Below are 19988 nucleotides of genomic sequence, written 5' to 3'. Positions count from 1 at the left end.
CAGACACCTTGAAGGCGACAGTTTTCCCTTGTTATGTGTGGGGCCCCCATACCGTTCTGCTATCACACGCAATCTTTGCAGGCAGGATCTTAACTGCTTCCATCTTTCCCTGGGAATATAGATATGATATCACATTGATGACATCCTACCATGAGGACATTTGTTTGACACATCTGTTAAGGACATACAACTCCAGGGGCACCTGGATTGCTCAGTCGGTTAAGCTTCTGCCTTCGGTTCTGATGGGCTGGTAGGAAGGTCCCAAAGGCAAGGGTTTGGATGGTCTCCTACAGTTTAAACTCCCCCTAAAATAAGTCCAGCAGGGAAGTAACATCCGATTTTCACCTTAGTTCACCCTGTCAGCAAGGTGGAGAACAAATTCAAGGGATGCCAAGGGTGGAACCGGCAAGTTCACTAGGGAGTCAATGGCATGGGTCCACGTAAGATATAGCAGTAGGTGAACGAGGGCAGTGGGAACAGAAAGGGAGGGAAAGAATGAAGATATTTGGAGGGCTGACGAAAAAGCAGAATGGAAAATTAGTGGAATGAGATCTTTAAGTGGCCTGAATGGATCGTTTCCAGGGTACACGTGAGCAATTAGCCCTGAACTGCAAATGAAGCTTTGGAATGGCTTCTTGGGAAATGAACAAGGGAGATGACCTTGAACATCTGGACGAACCGCCACCTAAATGCTGATCAAGGGGAGCTACTTCAAAAATTCAGGGTATGTTCTTGGTAAACTGCAGAGTTTCTGCCAGTAGGGATGGATTCACATTTGGAAAGGTCTCTAAAGCAGGTTAAAGTTAGAAAACAGCAAGTCGGGGGATCCCTGGGTGGCGCAGCGGTTTGGCGCCTGCCTTTGGCCCAGGGCGCGATCCTGGAGACCCGGGATCGAGTCCCACGTTGGGCTCCCGGTGCATGGAGCCTGCTTCTCCCTCTGCCTGTGTCTCTGCCTCTCTCTCTCTGTGACTATCATAAATAAATAAAAATTAAAAAAAAAAAAAAGAAAACAGCAAGTCGGAGAATGGTCTACAACCAAATAGTCGTGTATCTCTAATAGGCCTGACAGAAATCAGGTTACTCATAGAGGAATTTTCTAGGCAACAGAAAAAGCATCGGGGGAGGGGAGCGGATTAAAAATCAAAGGAAAAAGAAACGGGACCTACCTAGCTGGGAAATGGAACTTGAATTTTTCTTTTGAATTAATTCATGTTGTACTTTTGAGCATGCCATGCACCTCCTCTCTCATATGAGGAGTAGTACGCGCTCGTGTGTTTGACATTAAAACCGGTTGAGAGGCCCTGGGGTGGCTCAGTGGTTGAGCATCTGCCTTTGGCTCAGGTCCTGATCCCAAGGAACTGGGATGGGGTCCCGCATCAGGCTCCCCCGCATGGAGCCTGCTTCTCCCTCTGCAGGTGTCTCTGCCTCTCTCGGGAATCCAAAAAGAAAACCTTAAGAAACCATCAAAACGGGTCGATGTTTTCATCCCCCGAGGTATCGGTAGATACGTGCTCCTTGTACAAAAGAAATGAAAACATCACCAACACTATTGGAAGTATCCGTTGACCACAGCCTCCTAACCCAAACCCCCCACCCATGTCCTCTCTCATGAGAAGCAAGCCCTCTTTGAAGCTGGCAAATCCATACCTCTGCAGTCAGTAAAAGACACTTCAAAAGAAGTCACGTAAGAATATGTTTATTAGGCTGAAAGCAAAACTGCAAATGTATGGTACGTTTTGCAAAAGCTCTCTTGGGATAAGGGACGCACACAGTGACCTGTGTTCTTGGACGCGCCGTGTGGTCTCGGGCTTGAGACTCCTCTATTGGTTTGAGAGGCCTCTGGCCACGCTCCCAACCTCGCTGGCAGGTGAGAGTATCAAGGGTGTGTATGTGGGTAAAGCATCAGTCACAGCATTTAGGAGAAGATGCTGTGATCCGTCAGTTTCCGGTCCACGTGGGTCAGTAAGAGAGACAGCTGTGGCACGGGGCTTGGCAGCTTTCTTTGGGGGGTGTGGATCCCAGGGTGATTGTGTGCCGCGGTGGGCCTTTTTCCTTAGTGCCTTTTCCTTTTCCTACCGCATCTGGAGGCTTCTTGTCCGCAGCAGAGGGACTGCGTGGCGGAAGAGCTAAATCGGATTCCCCTTGTAGGAAGTTGACAAAAAGCCCTGCAAAGGAGCTCTTGGGCGTCGGTTGGGGATCTGGCTTCACGGGGCGCTTGGGGGTACTTTTGGATCCAGGCCCCCCAGTCATGCATCTGATAACCCCACCTTGGTCTTGCCTGCAAAGCTGCCGCACGTCTTCCTCCTTGATCCCTAGGGTGCCTCCCATCCGCCGCAGTGCTTCAGGCCGATCCTTTTGAGGCGCCTGAAAGTATCCCAGTAAGAGTCTCCTTACTAGGGTTTTGTCCACCATTCCTTCAGAGCTACTTACGAGGTTCATCAGTTTCTTGTGCGTCTCATCCAGTACTTCCTGCTGGACCTCGTTCTGTTTTCTGAGTTCCTCCAGTTCGTCTTCCTTCAGGTCCAGGGCGGTGTTTGTTGTAGTGAGTCGTGCCTGTAAGGACGTCAGTTTTCCTTGTAGAGTGTCTGTCTTTTCCATCCACTCGGCTACCTCCGACTTGAGACTGGCTAGTGTTTGAGCGTACTGCTTTCCTTGTTCCTGCGAGGCAGAAAGCCGCGCCGCGGTTTCCTCTTTCTGTCGGGTGATGAGGCGCAGTTGGTCCCGCAGGGACTCCACCTGCATACTGGCCTGGTGGGTCGCACTCGCCGTGGCATTGGAGGACACCGCCAGCTTTTCCTCCAGCACCGTGACTTCTTTTTGGAGCTTAGCCACTTTGTCTTCTGCCAGCAGAGACTCACGCTGCCGAGTATCCTCCGATTCCACAGCGCGGTGACGCGTTCTCTCCAGCTCCTGGGTCAGGTGTGATTCCTTGTCACGCAGCTGCTGAAGCTCATCCTGGAGGGCACAGTTTTCCCTCTGTTTGTGTTTCAGCGCCAACAGGACTCCGTCCCTCTCCTGCTGAAACACGACCGCCTTTTCCCGCGTCGACGTAGCTGCATCTGGAAGCTGATTCAGTTCCCCGGCCTCGCCCTCTTCTCGCTCTTTCAGTAGTTGCTCCAAAGCCAGTGCCTTCGCTTCGATTGCAGCGTGGCGGGATTCTTCCTCTTGCCACATCCTCAAAAGCATCACGTTGGTCTCTTGCAGTGCCTGCTTTTCTGCTTCCTTTTCCCTAGAGGATTCCGCTCTTTGTTCGTTTTCCTCTTTCAGTTGGCACACGTCCGTCTCCAGATCGGCTATTCTCTCCTTCAGGTTTCTCACCGCCTGCCTCAACAGCTCATTTTCACTCGCTTGGCCAGTGAGGTCCTCCGTTAAGGAATGCAACTCCTCGCTGTTCGCCTGGATCAGGAGCTCTTTAGCCTGGATTAAGTTGTGTAGAACCGCCTCTTCCCCCCTCAGCTGCTGGATTTCGGAATCGGCGCGTTCGCGTGCTTTGCGTTCGCGTTCTGACGTGGCAGCAGTGCGATCCGTCGGCCTCTGGTTGTCTTCCTGCAGGGTTCGAATCGTCTCTCGGTCTTGCACTGACTTCCTCAGCTCTTCCACCTCCTCTTGGAGCCACGGAGGAGACTCAGTCGCTGAGTCTGATGTAAAGGCCTTCAGAGGTTCCTCCTCCGACTCTGAGGACTGGGTGGAGGGGTGGAGGCAGCTCCCGTCAAGCTTCCCCAGAAGGCGATCCTGGGCGTTGCAGAGCTCCCCGATGCGGAGCTGAATTTGTGCCAGTTCCTTCTCCAGATCCCTTAGGCTGTTTTCCTTTCCTCTGTAATCTCTGATCACGTCCATGTAGGTCGTCTCTAGCTCAGAATCACCGTCGATGTCGGTTAAGGCCCGCACCTGCTGTTGTCGAAGAAGCTCCTGAAGCCGGGGTGACTCACGCTTCATATTTTGTACTGTGGCCACCACCTGCTGCTTCCACTCTTCCATTATCTTCACTCGCTGCCTGAATGTGTCTCGTTCCTCTAGAAGCTCCTGGAACCGATGCACGGGCACGCCTGGAACCTCATCAGCGGTGCTGGGTGTTTGCAGAATTGTCAATAAAGTCTGACACTTCTGCCTTAAGGCGTCGACTTCGAGGTCTCTCTCTCGAATAATGTGGGATAAATGCTGAATCGTTTCCCTAAACATATCCTGACCATGATTTTCGATTCGAGTGGCCAGCTTTTTATTTTCCTCTTGCATTTTCCTGAGGTCTGCTTCTCTGGACGCAATTACGTCTATCACTTTGTGATACTCTCTCTTCAGATTGCTATTCTCTCTTGTTTTGTCCTCTAAGACAGCCAGTGCCCGTTCGCTTTGCAGAGCAGACTCTTGCAACTGCTGCTGAAGCTGCTGTACGTGCTGGCCGTGAGAAGCCGCAGATATTCTGCTCCGAAGACCCTGCATCTCCGCATCTTTTTGCTCGATGATCCGAGTTAGTTTCCCGAGCTCATCCTGGGACAGCGGATCGGTCTGTTCAGTCAGCCGGATGTTCTTTTCGGTTAGAAGCTTCCCTCCCAGTTCTTGGTCTTCTATTCCTTGTGCTGATCTTTCCGTTTCGGCTTTAGAGACGTCATGCTTTTCACTTCGGTTTTCTGCACTAAGATGCTGCCTTGTCGCGCCTTGGACAGCGCCAGAAGGTTGTGTTGCAACGTGCCGGCCTGGGGCGGCCAGCTGGGCTTTAATGTGTTCTACTGTGTCTTGCAAATTCTGAATCTCCTCGTCTTTGGCGGAAAGGAGCTGAGCGTGCTCACTGGTCATCTGCTGCCGCTGGCCTTTAAGATGGTCCACTTTCTGCTTCTGCTCTTCCAGGGAATGAAGCAGTCGTATCTTCCCCTGCTGTTGATCGTTAATGATCATCTGTTGTTCTTTTATTTCGTCTTCGAGGTCAACTCTTAATTCATTCAGCTGCACCACCTCACACTCTAGTTCCATGATGTCATCTGGGAGTTTAGGGAAAGCCTGACTCTCTTGTTTTAGTCGCTCCAGTTCTTCTCTCAGGTGAGTATTTTCTTTCGTCATGGATGTGAGGGATGTGTCTTTTTCCTCCACGGCTTGCTGTAAAATTTCATTTCTTCTTAAGGCTTGGGTACACTTTTCCAGGTCCTCTGGAAGCTCTGGACTTCCTTTAAGGCTGTCAATACAAATGTCTTTCTCTTTGACTAGTTGCGTCAATTGCTTGTGTTCCTCCAAAACGCAGGCCAGGATTTCCTGGGTTTCTTTATGGTCGGCATCCATTTGCTCGAGACTCTTCTTGAGGTGTAATATTTAGACGTCCTTCTCTGGACCCACTGGAACGAAGTGGGCACGCTCCAGAGGTGAGGCCGAATGATCCGGGTTATGTGTGCTTGACAACTCTTTGATGGTTTGATCATACTTGTTTGTTGCTTCCAAAAGCTGCTTCTCCGCCCGACACAACTTGGCTATTAAATGTCCTTTATCGATTTTTAAAGCCCTCAGAGCGGTGTTTTTTTCCAGAGAATCCTCATTGCTACGGAGAATAGATTGTTCCAGCTGATGTCTTGTATCTTTGAGTGCCAAGACCAACCTGTGGTTTTCCTCTCTGAGATCAGTGCTGTGTCTGTGTAGATGGTCATTCAGCTGCTCCATTTCTGAAACCTTTTGTTCCAGCCTTCTAAGCTCAGTTTCCCTCGCTCTAACTAAGTCGTCTTCCGGACGACCGGGAGAGTCTTGCTTAAGAGACTCTGTTAGCTCCTCTGTGGCACTACAGAGGGCCTTCTCGTTTTGTTTACTATGTTCCTGAGGTTCAGAGCCCTCCTTCTGGATGTTGAGGTGGCCTCTTTCTGACCGATCTGGCCGATGCAAATCATTAGGCGCCAGTTCACTTTGAATTAACTTTTCTTTCTGCGCATCTAACTCTGTAGTCGCGTTCGTCTCCTCTTCAAGTTGACAAGCTCTCTTTTCTTCCTCATTGACCTCTTGTCTTAGTTTAACGGTGATGCTACTGCCTTCATTTTCTTGTTGTGGTAGCTGGCCTTCCATCGAAGCCCCGGGCGGTGTGGTCCCGTTGTGTCCGTACGGTTCCCCTGACGCGGCTACCAGGGATTCCTCCTCAGTTGTCCTCTGATTGAAGTTTAGATCGTTGGCCTCCGAGTCACGTCTTAACGGATGTACTTCTGAATGCGAGGCGATGTCTCCTGGAGCTGTGCGTTCAATGGCCTCTTGCTCCTCGTTCACTTTAGGAAGCGGCGGTCCAAGTTCTTCCTTTCCTCGGCTTAACGATGGATTCTCTTGCCCCACAATGTGGACTCGCTCTGGAGGTTTCAGAGCGTCTCGCGTGAGATCGTTGTTGCCCTGGTCGGCGCCACACAGTCTCACCGTTCCCTTTCCGGCATCGGACAGTGCTTCCTGCAGTCCGAACACTTCTTCCACTGGTGTACACCCTGAAAGAGCACTCTCCTGCGTGACTCCTGCATCACTTCTCTTTGAAACGGAAGGCTGCAGTTGTACTCCTTGATCTTGTATGTCCTTCCTTCAGGTGTCTGGTCCTGTTCTCTCCTCAAAACGTCTCTTTCACTTTCTGCAGAAGATAGTTGGTCACTTAGGGATTGTATTCTTTCTTCCAGTTCTTCCATTTTCCTGGCAGACTCTGCTTTTTCAGTTTGTAGAACTTGAATGGTTTTCTTTTTTTTTTTTTTTAAGATTTTATTTATTCATGATAGTCACAGAGAGAGAGAGAGAGAGAGGCAGAGACACAGGCAGAGGGAGAAGCGGGCTCCATGTAGGGAGCCCGATGTGGGATTCGATCCCGGGTCTCCAGGATCGCGCCCTGGGCCAAAGGCAGGCACCAAACTGCTGCGCCACCCAGGGATCCCTTGAATGGTTTTCTGCAGGTGCTCAATCGGAGGGTCCCCGGCTACTCTGATTCCACAGGTGTCCTTCTGTAACCGGCTTTGCAGTTCTTCAACCTTTTCCTCAAGGCCGTTTAGTTTTCCGCGGTACCTGCGGATGACGTCTGCGAGCTTCTGCCAGTGGACGTTCTGCAGTACTGCCATTTCGAGTTGGTGATCCTCAGTTTCCTTGCTTCGCTTCTGCTCCAGTTCCTTGATGGTACTCTGCAGGTGGCGGATTTTGTGTGGCTCTAGGCTATTCGTTCCCTGCACCGAAGCCTGGGAAAGACGTTTCCAATGACTGACTTCGGCCTCAAGTCTTAAGACTTGATTTGACAATCTGTTTATTTCTTGCTGTGACCAGATCACATCAGCAAAGTCCACGGCGTCACCGTGGAAAGGTGAAGCGTGATGACCGAAATCGTAACTGGGGGAATGAGATTCCATGGCTGACAGTTGGCCACCAGCTCCAGAGTTTACCCTCGGAGCGGCTGACTGCGGCCTCCACAATTCCTCCTCGGTCCCTTGTGGTTTTTCGCTAAGCAGTGCTATTTCTACCTGGTTCTTTTGGAGCTGATGTCGGTAGTTAGCACTCTGCTGCTTTAGTTGAAGCTCTGAAGCTTCATACTTCTCTGCTGGATCACTACACAGAGTTTTAAGTCTCTCATTCTGTGATGTTAAGGTCACCCGACTCACCTCGTCCTCCTTCTCCCAGAGTCAGGTACCTCGTCCACCTTTTCCCTTCCCTTCGTCGGCACATCTCTGGTGACACTGAAGATGTGGCCGGTGATGGAAGTCTCACTGCCGTCCGCTTGCCCTCGGAAACGGCCTAGGACAGAGCCCAGGCCACGGGTCCAGGGAAGCATTTGTGCGGGTCATAGAACCGATCTGGTCCACTTCGCAAAAAGCGTCCAGCCCGGTCGGACTACCCCGCCAAGTGTCCCAGAACTGCTGCCTGCGCAAGGCTAAGAACCCAAAGACAATGATGCGTTTCTAGGCAACGCCCGCCCCGGGTTCCGCTACAGCAGGCCGGGAGCGCAAGGCCTGGGGCCTTTTTTTTTTTTTTTTTTTAATTTTTATTTATTTATGATAGTCACACACAGAGAGAGAGGCAAAGGCACAGTCAGGGAGGCGCAGGCTCCATGCACCGGGAGCCCGAGGTGGTATTTGATCCCGAGTCTCCAGGATCGCGCCCTGGGCCAAAGGCAGGCGCTAAACCGCTGCGCCACCGGGGATGCCCGGCCTCGGGCCTTCTGAAGGCCGTCTGCGGCCCGGCCCCCTCCACGCGGCCCCCCACTGCCCAGGCCAGGGCCGGGCCCCTTCCCCTGCTCCCCGCTGCGCTGCCCGTCCCGGGTGGGCCCCGGAGCGTGTGCCCACGCGCACCTGGCCCTCCCCTCCCCGCCTAGTGCGATCCCACTACCCAGGTCCGCGGACTCCGGCTGCCACGCAACATTGGTTTATTAATCGAGGTGAAGGCGCACAGCGACACGCGTCCATCCCCGAGGAGGGCAGATGCCGACTGCAGAGAGGCGGCCGCCCGGACCTTGGGCTTTGCGGCCTCCGGAGGCTCCCAGGTGCGGGTCCCGCCAGCCGCGCACAACCGGCGTCTGCCCCCGCCCCCCCGGGCCCCCCCCGCGCCCCCCCGCGCCCCCCCGCGCCCCACCTGCGGGAGCGCCGGGCCGGGCTGGGCGGCGTGGGCGGCGGCGGGCGGCGCTGCTCCCTCCCGGCCTGGCGCCCGCAGAGCCCGACCCCGCAGGGCGGCCCCGGCGGGCGGCTCCGCTGGAAGTGACGCGGGGAGGGCGGGGCCGGCCGGGAGCCGCCGCCGCCGCCGCCGCCGCCGGGAAGCGATGTAGGCTCGCCAGGCCGTCCCCCCGCTCCCGGCCGAGCCCGGGCCGCCGCCGCCGCCATGAAGAAGCAGTTCAACCGCATGAAGCAGCTGGCCAACCAGACCGTGGGCAGGCGAGTGCGCCCCGCCGCGGGCGTGGGGGCGCGGGGCGGGCGCGGTGGGGGCGCGGGGCGGGCGGGGCTCCCCGGCTCCCGGCTCGCGCCCCCGCTCCGGCCTCCGGCCGCCCGCACCAGGCCCGCGGGAGCCCGGGTCGGGCTGCGCCTCTCCGCGGCCTGTGTGCAGCTCGGGGCCGCCGCGGCGCCCGGGAGCCTGGCCCGGGGTCCCGGGGGGCAGGGGGTGGCGCTGGCCGCGACCCTTCCTCGGCCCCCCCGGTGCTTGGCCCCGGGCGAAAGCTGGCGTCGGGCGTGCCCGGAGCCGTGCGGGTGCCGAGCTCCGGGGCGGCCTTCTCGCCCTTTCCGGGGCGCCCCGGCCGCGGCAGCCCCTGCAGCTGCAGCCCCTCTGGCCCTAAATAAGGAAGGGGCGACCGGGGCGCGTCGCATCCGCCTCGGGGGCTCTTGGGACGACCCTCCTGGGACCTGAGAGGCGCCGCCGTCTGCAAACCGGGTGGGGGGTGCTGAGGACCGGACTGCCCGAGTTCTTGACGTTTAGAAATTTGCAACTGGGAGGAGGAAAGAATCGTGGAAACGCCTTGGTCCAAAAAAAAAAAAAAAAAAAAAAATTTTTTTTTTTCTCACTCTGTGTTTGGAAGCAGATCCTTCTCCGGGTTTCCTTGGTACCGCCTGAATGCTGGCAGGAAGCACTATCGATTATGAAATGACAGACGAGCCCGCAGGTGTAGACGATCAGGTTGTTGGAGCAGGAAGGATTGCTGGGTCTGAGAGCTCCTCGAGGGGACTGTCATGTGCCGTGTTATCTGGGGCAAATCTTTCAAGGTCTTCTAGGGCAGTTAGCTGTAGTCTGTAGTGTACCTACTGACTGTTTATTCTGGGAAGACGTATGAAAGTGTGAGTTTTTCACAGCTTTGGCTTCTTCTTCTTCTTCTTTTTTTTTTTTTTCTCCAGCAGTTGAGTCAAAGGGGGAGTTTGGTTTGGCCAGAGCACGTGGGGACAGCTCTTTGTGTGTGTGTGTAGGAAAATACTTTTACTTCCCCTCCCGTTTTCTAAATTTGCTTGTTAGGGTTTCAGTTCCCCGCCTCCCTCCATCCCCCAAACTTTTTGCTTAGTGGCTTGGTTTTGTTGTTTAGTTTTGTTGCTACCCCACCCTATTATCTTAATGTGCGTTTATGTCTCCGGAGTTGATGCCTGTGCCCTGAAGCCCAGCGGTGCCTGCTTTTCTGTCATTTGTAGGAAAATGATAGAACTAATGCTGACAGGGAGGTAGACAGGGCAGTAGTAGGGGCTGTTGTTTCAACCAAGAATCTGCAAATGAATCATAAGGTAATTCCTTGTGAGTTTTCTTACCCGCCCCCATGTCCCCGCCCCCCTCCTTAGCCTTCTTAGTAACCCAGTAGTGTGAAATCAAACATTCAGTGACTGTCAAGACATATTTGTCACATTGTCGTTTTGGCCTGTTGGTACACTGTCGGGAAAGGGGTGTCTGCTCTTTTTGCACAAAGTTTTGAGGCTTTTAAAGCTGCCAGGCCCGTTAGGGTCCTCTTTGGCCTCTGCTTCCTCTGGCAGCTTCTCTCTTCTCGCTTGGATTCCCGCCTTACGTGGCCCTCTTTTCCAGAGCAGCCCGAGCATTCTTACCTGTTAGCCCCTACCTGAAAATCTCCGGGACTCCTTTCACCACACCTGCCCTGTAGCTGCCTCCTAACTCATTGTTCAGCTCTCCGGCCAAACGTCTCTGCCTGTAAGAGGCCTTCCCTGGTGCTCCAGCATAGATTGGATGGCCCCAACCCCGGGCACTTTCGTAATTCCACCCAGCACCTGTTTTTCTATAATGCAAGTTGCCTTTTTACTTGGTATCATTCTCCAGGAAACTGAATGCTTTGAGAGAGCCCTTGGCTGTCTTTCTTTCTCTTTCATTTCCCAGGGTCTGCTGTGGTTCCCAGTGTCGGGTGGAAACATTACCAAGATAATCAAATCTAGTGTAAATCTAGTTCTTACCAGATCGCCCTGGTAGTGTGAGCCCAAGTATGGGAAAATGAAAACTGGATAGAGTAAATGGTGATTCATCCTGGGATTGTAATTCTGGCCCTGACCTTTGACTCTGTTTGAAAATCTTTATTGCTCCATGCCAGGGGAAGCCGAGGCTGTTACAGAGCTCTGAAGGGTGTGGCAGTTATGCTCCCAAAGTCAAAAACTTATTTTTACTGGGGAAGCTTTTGTTTTACTGCTGTCAGTTTCCTCGATGTATTTGTATTTCTTCCACTCACGTAATTGTAAAAGCTTGGGGAGGAAAAACAGAGGCTAGAGCCCAGAATTGTGATGGTGTGTTATTGGGTTATTGGTATACCTCAGAAGCGGGCGCGTTGGAGTCAAGAGGAAGGCTGCAGAGCATAGAAGGCCCCCTCTGCCCACAAATGAAGTTCCACGTGCGAATGGCACCCCCATCGGGTGTCTTATTAATTCATAGAGTCTTGCAAGGCAATGTCCTCTTCTCAAGAAGGAGGGCCTTGTGAGCAACCCCACAGCGAGGTTCCATGGGATGAACATGTGAGAGACTTAGTAATGGCTGGAAGGAGTGAGTTCTAATGATGCAATTTGTTTACAATGGGATGACGAGTCTGTTTCAGAAAATGGTTTGTGTATCACAGGCACAAGGCTAATGCGGTGGTCTTATGACATGGGTGTCCCAAAGAGAATTAGGATGGTTGATTCATTCATTCAAGGAGCACTTGTTAAGCCCACACTGTATGCCATTGTTCAAGGTATTAAAGAATCAAAAGTGGATACAACCCAGTTTCTGCCCTGAAGGGACTCAATAGATTTGTAGAAGAGGTAGACAAGCAAAAAATAATTATATGCCATGAGTGTTTAGAGGGGGATGGGTAATAGAGTGAGCGAAACTCCACTCTTAGTGGATGGAGAGATAGATGTAACAAAACCAAACCAACAAACCAGGCACAAATTGGAGCAGAGCCTTTCCCCTCCATCTTTAAGTGCAGCTTTCACTTCTTTTCTCTTGTATTGATTATGTCTCTTTTGCTTGTAAGAGAACCCGACTGGAATTACCTTAAGCAAAGATGGGAATTTAATTGGCTCATGTGAGACCAAAAGAGTCCGAAAGTAGTATAGCTGCAGCCAGGGCTGGATCGAGGGCTTCCACTCTCTAGATAGGCCATGTCCACAAGGAGACACCGCCCCCCCCCCCACGTCCCCCGCCCTGTCCCCATCTCCGCCCAGTTTTCCATCATCCTCAGTTCAAGTCCCAGAGGGACAGAGAATACTTTTCACTGTGGCCAGAGCCCCAGGATTGACTCTGAATGCATCGGGCTGTGTCACGTGCCTTGCCCTGGAAATGGGAATGGAGTGAGCCCCACCCAAATGACATGGACTGAGAATGGGGGAGTGCTGGCCCCCCAGAGATAACTGGGGCGCTGTTACCAGCAGGAGGGGAGAAGGCGTGCTGGTCAGGATACAGGAAGTATCACGACGTGTCTTTTGTAGTCCTCTTCTAAAAAGAAAGAGGTTTGTAGTCCTGTTCTAAAAAGAAAAGCAATCCCTGTTGCAGATAAGCCACTGGATGGATTTAGGTGGTTGGTGGTTTGGGGGAGGGTGATCGCTGAGTGGAGGAAGGTATATACCAGCATGAGAAACTCAAGGAACATTTAATTATGAGGTAGAAGTATCAAGAAGAAAAAGAATCAGAGACTAAGTAGGCTAGTTTATTACCTAGGTGAGACTCTGGAAGGGAGTGTCTCCTTGGGTGTTGGTCTGTGCCAAGATTGAAGTACTCCCTTCAGGTCCAAATGTTTTCCATACAGTAACCTTTAGATAAATCAAGGTTACAAACTCCAAGCTAGTTAAATCAGAGTGACTTAGAACAGATGAGGGCCACAGGGGACCCCTATCAGCACTTGTCTCACCAAAGGGGCATGTGGGACTATGGGACCACTTTTGGAGTTTTCAAGAAAGGCCTAACATCTGGATTTTAATGAATATCAGGTGGCCTTTAATGCAAATTAAACAACCACCATGATACTGTGTGAGGCTAGATTTGGTGTGTGGGTCACCAGTTGGCAGTTGTATATGTAAAAGGATCGGGGAGGTTAAGGATTCCTGTTAACTAGTTTTCTTTTTTTTTCTCCTGTACCTTACCCTGATGTTACCGCATTATCAGTTCTTGGATTTGTTAAAGAGCATGTTCTTTCCTTTTCAGAACTCTTCCAAAGATCTGATAGTAATAATCATCAGCACTTATCTGGTGGTGGTTTAGCTTACCAAGCGATGTACCAAAGCCCCTGGCTTGGTTTTCACCTACTGGTTGCTTATCATTTCTAGTTTATAAAGAAGGAAGAGTGGCTTCCCACACTTGCCCAGCTACCAAGTGGCTGAGGCAGGCCTTGGGGCCAGGGCCTCTGACTCTGGATCCCAGGTGTGTCTGACGACAGAAGCTGGGCTGCCTGCCTTTTCACCAGGGAAGGGTTAATGTTTATTAAATGCCTTTGGTGCTTGTTGAGCTGCTGGGCTAGAAGCTTTGTGTAAATTATCTCACTGCCTTCTCAACAGCAAGTCCCAGAGGTGATATTATTTATTCCTGGTTTAATAATGAGGAAGGGAGGACTCACAAGAGGTCATCAAGCTAGTTAATGAGAGAGCTGTCATTAACTAGAAACCAGATCTCTGATTCTAAAGCAGCTGTAAGTCTGTACTTATGAGGGCAACTCTTACTGGAGAGACCCTGTGTCTGAGTTATGTGTGACGCTTTCCTAAACTCCTGGAAGCTGAGAGTTGGATGTTGCTCTAGTCCAGTGGCTCCTACTGGGGATGGTCACCTGGGGGGCATGAAGCAATGACTGGTGACATTTTTGTTTGTTACAACTTGGTTGGGGGGTGGGGTGATATGGGCATCTGGTGATAGAGGCCAGGAATGCCATTGACCATCCTACAGGACAGCCTCACTACACAGAATCATCTGGTCCCAAATATCAAGAGTGTTGAGGTTGGGAAACCCTGGTCTAGTCCTCTTAGACTCTGGCTCTGTGAATGATCAGAATCAAAGATCTGCACTGTTTGCTTGCAGGGCATAGATGTATTCTGTTCTGGCAGTTTCTTACGTATATATTTATTACAACCAAATTGGCCCATATTGAAAAATTAGGAGTTTTCACATGAAAACCTGGATTTGCAGCTGCTTCTACAATCTCAGAAGACCTAGCAATGTCTGGCATTGCCTCCTCATACAAGAAGTAGTAGTTGAGCAGCTGCTGCCCCCTTTGGATGGGGCGTCAACCATCCATTTTGTCTGACTCCCTAGTGGCTTGTTTTACTGTGTTACAGTCCTTGCAGACCCCTCCCTGATCACAGAAATCTAATGACCTCCCGCAGGAGCAGAAGACTCCCTGCCCCCCAAGGTAGCCCCTTCTGTTAGGGGCAACGTGAATGCTCACGGGGAGTCCAGTGCATCTCTGTGTGTGCATCCCAGGGCAGTCCTCGGGTGCCATGGTGAATCAGCCTCTCTTCCGTGAGACAGTCTCTCTGTAGTCAACATCATAAGCCATATAGTTTTATCAGCAGTGACATCCTACATCCCTCACCTGTTCCACACACTGATTTCTTCTGTCTTTTCTAGGGGAGCTCTGAGCAGTATTTCTGAGAAAGGGGAGGTGGCTGTGCTTCATTTGCCTGGATCTGAGTGGATCCCATCCGGCCTCTGCATGGAGCAGAGGAGGAAAGAGATGTGTTATTCTCACAACTTCTGACTCTGATCTTCCGTGGCCTTGTTATACACTTCGCATATTGTGAAATCCTAGAATATCAGGGTGTTTATAGGTCAGCGAAAGCCCATTGTTCACTGAAACAAAAATGAACCCTAAACAGATGTGGTCATGTGGCATCGGTTTTACTTGGAAGGCAGCATGTTCTTCTAATCCGAAATTATCTCTGTGGTAGTGGTTTCCAGTATGTCTGTGGCAGACCCTCCCCCCATCCCCCTGCCTGAGGGACTTGACATTTGGGTGTAGGGTCCCAGAATTAGTGTGTGCACCATGCATTCTTGTCAGACTATAGAAATTTGGCATCTAGAATTCTATTTCCATTTCTCCAGCATAGGTAGACAGCATGGTAATTAATCAAGTATAAATCTATTTAAAAATGTTATTATACTCCAGGGTTGCCTGGGTGGTTCAGTTGGTTACTCATCTGACTCTTGATTTTGGCTCAGGTTGTGATCTCGGGTCGTGAGATCAAGCCCCAGTCAAGCTCCACACTCAGCAGGGAGTCTGGTAGAGTTTCTCTTTCTCCCTTTCCTTCTGCCCCTCCCCCTGCTCATGCTCGCTTGCTCTCTCTCTAATAAATAAAATCTTTAAAACAATTTAAAAATATTATTACACTCCTATCTGCTTTGTCTCTGTGTTAAAATAGAGGCCTCTTTTTAAAAAGCTTAAGTTAAGGGGGGGGTGGTTGTCTATGATGTTCGTACCTTTCCAGGGCCCCAGTGATCTGAAGTGCCATTGCACAGCTGCCCTTGTTTTTCTACAGGGACGTAGCGCTCCTCTCCTGTCTTCTTAGACCATTCACTTGGGTGCCCTCTGCCCCATACCTACCACCTCACGGCCAATGACTTTCAATTTTATGTCTTTAGCCCTGGCATCTCTTCCTCCCTAGATTGATCTCCATCTTGAACTTCTCTACTTAAATGTCCTACGAACATTCACCTCATGAACTATATCCTCAAATTGGCTTTCTTTCTCCGTATTCCTCAGTCTGTAGGCCAAATCCTGCCCACTGCCTGTTTCATGAAAAATGTCTAGTGGAACACAGTCACATAATGCAGCAGTAGAGCTGAGCAGTTAACCTTGACCCTTTGGCCCGCAGAGCCCATGCTACTTACTGTCTGGCCCTTTGCAGACAGCTGCCCTGGCACATGGAATGCCACACCACACCTACTCTGTCCTCGTTGCTGTCTTTCTCGTCTGTTCTCTTTATATCCAGGCTCTCCCCATGGTCTGGCAGTACTGCCTCATGATGGCCTTAGTTCAAGCTTGATTAGTTCTTGCTTGTCTTTTTTTTTTTTTTTTTTTTTTTTAAACCTGAAGTCAAAATTGTCTTCCAACTGACTTAGCTAGCTTGAGCTGGATGTTATCCCTTTTGTGGGACATCTAGGACTCCACTCTGGTTTGGCACAGCTAGTCACAATTTTAATGATCACAGCCCTTCTTCTCTAAATTATTTTCTTCTGATGAATTCTCTGGAGTCCAGAATCATGACATTTGTAGGAGATTAATATTTATGCGGACTCGGGATTACTAAATTGTCTTCTACATGATAGCGCTGTCCTTTATAATGCAGCAAATAATGTCCACTGGAACTCCTGTCATTTTGCACAGGGTGATGGACCTCATACTTCACCATTATGCTAGTTGCATTAGACATTGCCTTGTAAAAAAATGTACTACGGGGATCCCTGGGTGGCGCAGCGGTTTAGCACCTGCCTTTGGCCCAGGGCGCGATCCTGGAGACCCGGGATCGAATCCCATATCGGGCTCCTGGTGCATGGAGCCTGCTTCTCCCTCTGCCTATGTCTCCGCCTCTCTCTCTCTCTCTCTGTGACTATCATAAATAAATAAATAAATAAAAATAAAAAAAAAATGTACTACGTATTTTAATTTTTCCCACTAAGGTTGAAATGAATGAAATATATTTGTATTTCTTTATGAGTTTTCTGTATGTGTCATTTGTTCATTTAATTGCCATGGAATTAATGTTTAGTTGTCAATTTCAGTGTTAAGTTACCAGATCAGTTCAACAAATGTACACTGAGAACCTGTCAGATGCTGGGGTTAAAAAGATAACTGATTCCTAGGAGCTTGAGTCAGGAGACAGACCTATGAGCAGATAATTCCAATATAGCCAGTTGTACCTATTCTAGCAGGTCTTGGGTGTTAATCAAAATATTAATGCCATGTCTTGCTTTATTCATATATTGCAATATAAACAATTACATACTTTTTTTTAAGATTTTATTTATTTATTCATGAGAGACACACAGAGAGAGAGAGAGAGAGAGAGGCAGAGACACAGGCAGAGGGAGAAGCAGGCTCCATGCAGGGAGCCCTATGTGGGACTCGATCCCAGGACCCCAGGGTCATGCCCTGGGCCGAAGGCAGGCGCTAACCTGCTGAGCCACCCAGGTTCCCCAAACTATTACATTCTTATCCTCAGGTGCATTACATAGTGAATGCAGTGGAGAACCTTGAGGGAACACGTTTGTGACTCCGTACAGGTTTGAAACAAGTTTCAGAAGATGAAGCAGATTCTGTTGAAAACCCAACCCTGTGATTTATAGAAAACACTGCTTTTGAATAGGTATAGCCTATGTACAGCCAATGATGTGAGAACAATATTAAGTTCTTTTTAAGCTCTCCAGACTGTAAGACTTGTCTCTAATGTCTTGCTATTTCCTGTTAATTACAGCTTATTAATTATTTGCATAGGCTGCTTCCTTTTGATTAGTCCCAAGATATTTCTGTCTGACTGTCCCTTCCCACAGTTCCTTTTAGGTGACTTCCTTATCAGAGATACTTTGGTCTGGTAGTCTACTTGATCTCTCCTTAAATGTTTCATTAGCATGTCTTCTATCCTTTCTAAATGGGTTAGCCAAATAAATGCCTCCTAAAGAATTTAAATAATAAATGGCGGACTAAGCAAATAGGTACTTAAATGAATATAAAAGTTTAAATATTAAATGTCCAGGACTGCACAGAAATTCTTGTAACAAATGACCACCTACCTGTGGCCTGTCAGTGTGAACATTTCTAAGTCTACCAGTGTGGGTTTCATGTGGTCACTGGATACTTTCAGATGCACGGGCTGGACTGGCCACTTGAACCCATGCCCATGTGTACCAAAGTGTTTCTACTTCACTAGATACAGTGGGTGCTAGGATAGATGGAGCATGGATGCTGGCTCGCGTTCTTGGCAATGTGCTTGGGGTTCAGCAAAGCTTTCTCTGACACATGACACTTGAGCAATCTTGATGGCACATAGAAATGACTGGGGATCGAGAACTCCCAGAGGGAAGAAAAATTCTCGGGAAACCTAACCCACTGACAGTTTTATGCTTTAACTTAGTGTTTTTTGTCTATAAATTGGAAAAAGACAACTGTATCTGATTGCTAACAGTGGGAAAACTCTGCCCAGTTCTTATTTTCAAATTAGATACTGAACTAATGGCTGTTTGTAGATCCATATGTACTTCAGTCCAAAGCGACTGTGATATTTAAATTCATAGGCTTCTGGATGGATTTCTATTCAACAGATAGAGTAAGTTGTCCTTTACAAAGCTCTAAAAAGCTTTGAAAGCAGCATACTCTTATTTCCTTTGCCTAATAAAAACTGATGGCCATTTTTCCCCAAAATAGATAGTTCTGGGTGGCTGAGTTGGTTAAGCATCTGACTCTTGGTTTCAGCTCCAGTCATGATCTCAGGTCCTGAGATTGAGCCCCAGTTCGGACTCCATGCTGAGCAGTGAGTTGGCTTGAGATTTGCCCTTTCCTTCCTCCCAATTGCTTGCACTCTCTCTTTCTCTCTCTCTCTCAAGTCTATCATTCAATCAAGGAGTCTTTTAAAAAAATAGACCATTTTGTCATACACTGAAAATCTAGGGAGGTATCATTTCTCACAGTGTAACTTTTTTTTTTTTTTTTACGATTTTATTTACTCATGAGAGACAGAGACATATGCAGAGGGAGAAGCAGGCTCCCTGCAGGGAGCCTGATGTGGGACTCGATCCCGGGATCACACCCTGAGCCAAAGGCAGACGCTCAACTGCTGAGCCACCCAGGTATCCCTCACAGGGTAACTTTTAGTTTCTTTAATTTTCATCATTCTTGTTCATCCTCTCTTACAACCTTTTCAGTTGCTTTTGTATTCTTGGACATGCCAAGATATGTAACATCCCCCTAACAGCCCCAGGATTGGTGGGACTAAAAAACACATGGGCACCTTTGTGGACACCAACTTTTAGAGACAGGCAGCATTGATTGACATTGGTTCTCCTCTGTGGAAATGCTCAAATGTCTATTTTGGGGGATCATGGTTTGAGGACCACCACAGTAGAATTTGGGGAGCCTATATGTGCAGAAGGTTGAAAAAGCCACATTAGCGTTCTAGGAGGATCATTGTAGTGGCGCTGACTTGGGGCTGTTAAGGAAGGAGGAGGGGGAGAGTAAAAGATAGGAAACTATTACAACAGGCTAGGGGGGAGTAGGACCATGGCGTGAGGACTGACCATTCAGTCAGTCCTAAAACCTCTTCAGCACCATGACATTTGGGGTGAAGAAAAGAGAAAAGGAAAGGTTGAGGTGATTTAGGTTATGGCTGAATGCCATCTACTGAAATAGGTCACACAGTGATTCCTCACTTCCTTTCGTTTCAGATGCTTCTCTTTTTTTAAACATATAATTCTCACACCTGCTTTGACTTTTTGTTGGCTTTCTTTTCATTGACACTTGGCTTGGGTATATGTGTTTGTAGGAACTGAGACCACAATGTGCTAATAATAACTGTCAACATGTAACATGTCTTAAATCCGGCAGAGCTGGTCTCCTTCAGCTTTTCTTTCTTTCTTTCTTTCTTTTTCTTTCTTTCTTTCTTTCTTTCTTTCTTTCTTTCTTTCTTTCTTTCTTCTCTTCTCTTCTCTTCTCTTCTCTTCTCTTCTCTTCTCTTCTCTTCTTTCTCTTCTCTTCTCTTCTCTTCTTCTTTTTTTAAAGATTTTATTATTTGACAGAGAGAGAGAGAGAGAGCACAAGCAGGGGAAGCAGCAGAGAGAGAGGGAGAGGGAGAAGCAGAAGCAGACTCCCCGCAGGAAGAGCCCAACTCGAGGCTTGATCACAGGACCCTGAGACCATGACCTGAGCCGAAGGCAGACACTACATCGACTGAGCCACCCAGGAGCCCCAGCTTTTCTTTCTGTACTTAGTCTCTCCTATTTCTGTATAGAAATGAATTTTGGTATCTCTTTATTACTAGCTCCTAGAAAAATTCACTTATGATTTTGATTGGTCTGGAGCTCATTCATCCACATAATATTTATTGGGTACCTGCTATAGGGTAGATCCTGAGGATACAAAAATAAATCCCAGGTATTTATAGTCT

General features: G+C 49.3%; 2 protein-coding genes and 1 pseudogene across 3 annotated transcripts in view; 1 reads left to right on the top strand and 2 right to left on the bottom strand.

Moving 5' to 3' along the window:
* Positions 1 to 1680: 1680 nt before the first annotated feature.
* LOC144319228 (thyroid receptor-interacting protein 11 pseudogene) lies at positions 1681 to 5268 on the bottom strand (annotated as a pseudogene).
* Positions 5269 to 6365: 1097 nt separating this feature from the next.
* LOC144319234 (thyroid receptor-interacting protein 11-like) lies at positions 6366 to 8501 on the bottom strand. The gene is made up of 2 exons (XM_077907092.1): positions 6860 to 8501; positions 6366 to 6655 (listed from the first exon to the last, which is right to left on the bottom strand). The coding sequence occupies exons 1-2, from the start codon at positions 7326 to 7328 to the stop codon at positions 6366 to 6368; spliced, it is 759 nt and encodes a 252-aa protein (XP_077763218.1). The 5' UTR covers positions 7329 to 8501.
* Positions 8502 to 8684: 183 nt separating this feature from the next.
* Positions 8685 to 19988, top strand: part of ARHGAP17 (Rho GTPase activating protein 17) — a 93407-nt gene continuing 82103 nt past the window's right edge. For both annotated transcript variants that reach the window (XM_077907087.1, XM_077907085.1), the window contains exon 1: positions 8685 to 8840. In XM_077907087.1, the coding sequence (XP_077763213.1) occupies positions 8788 to 8840 (53 nt within the window). In that variant the 5' untranslated portion in view covers positions 8685 to 8787. The remainder of the gene's footprint in view (positions 8841 to 19988) is intronic.

Source organism: Canis aureus, chromosome 8 (genome assembly GCF_053574225.1).
Source record: "Canis aureus isolate CA01 chromosome 8, VMU_Caureus_v.1.0, whole genome shotgun sequence".
NCBI lineage: Eukaryota > Metazoa > Chordata > Mammalia > Carnivora > Canidae > Canis > Canis aureus.
This window is presented reverse-complemented; position numbering and strand designations above follow the sequence as displayed.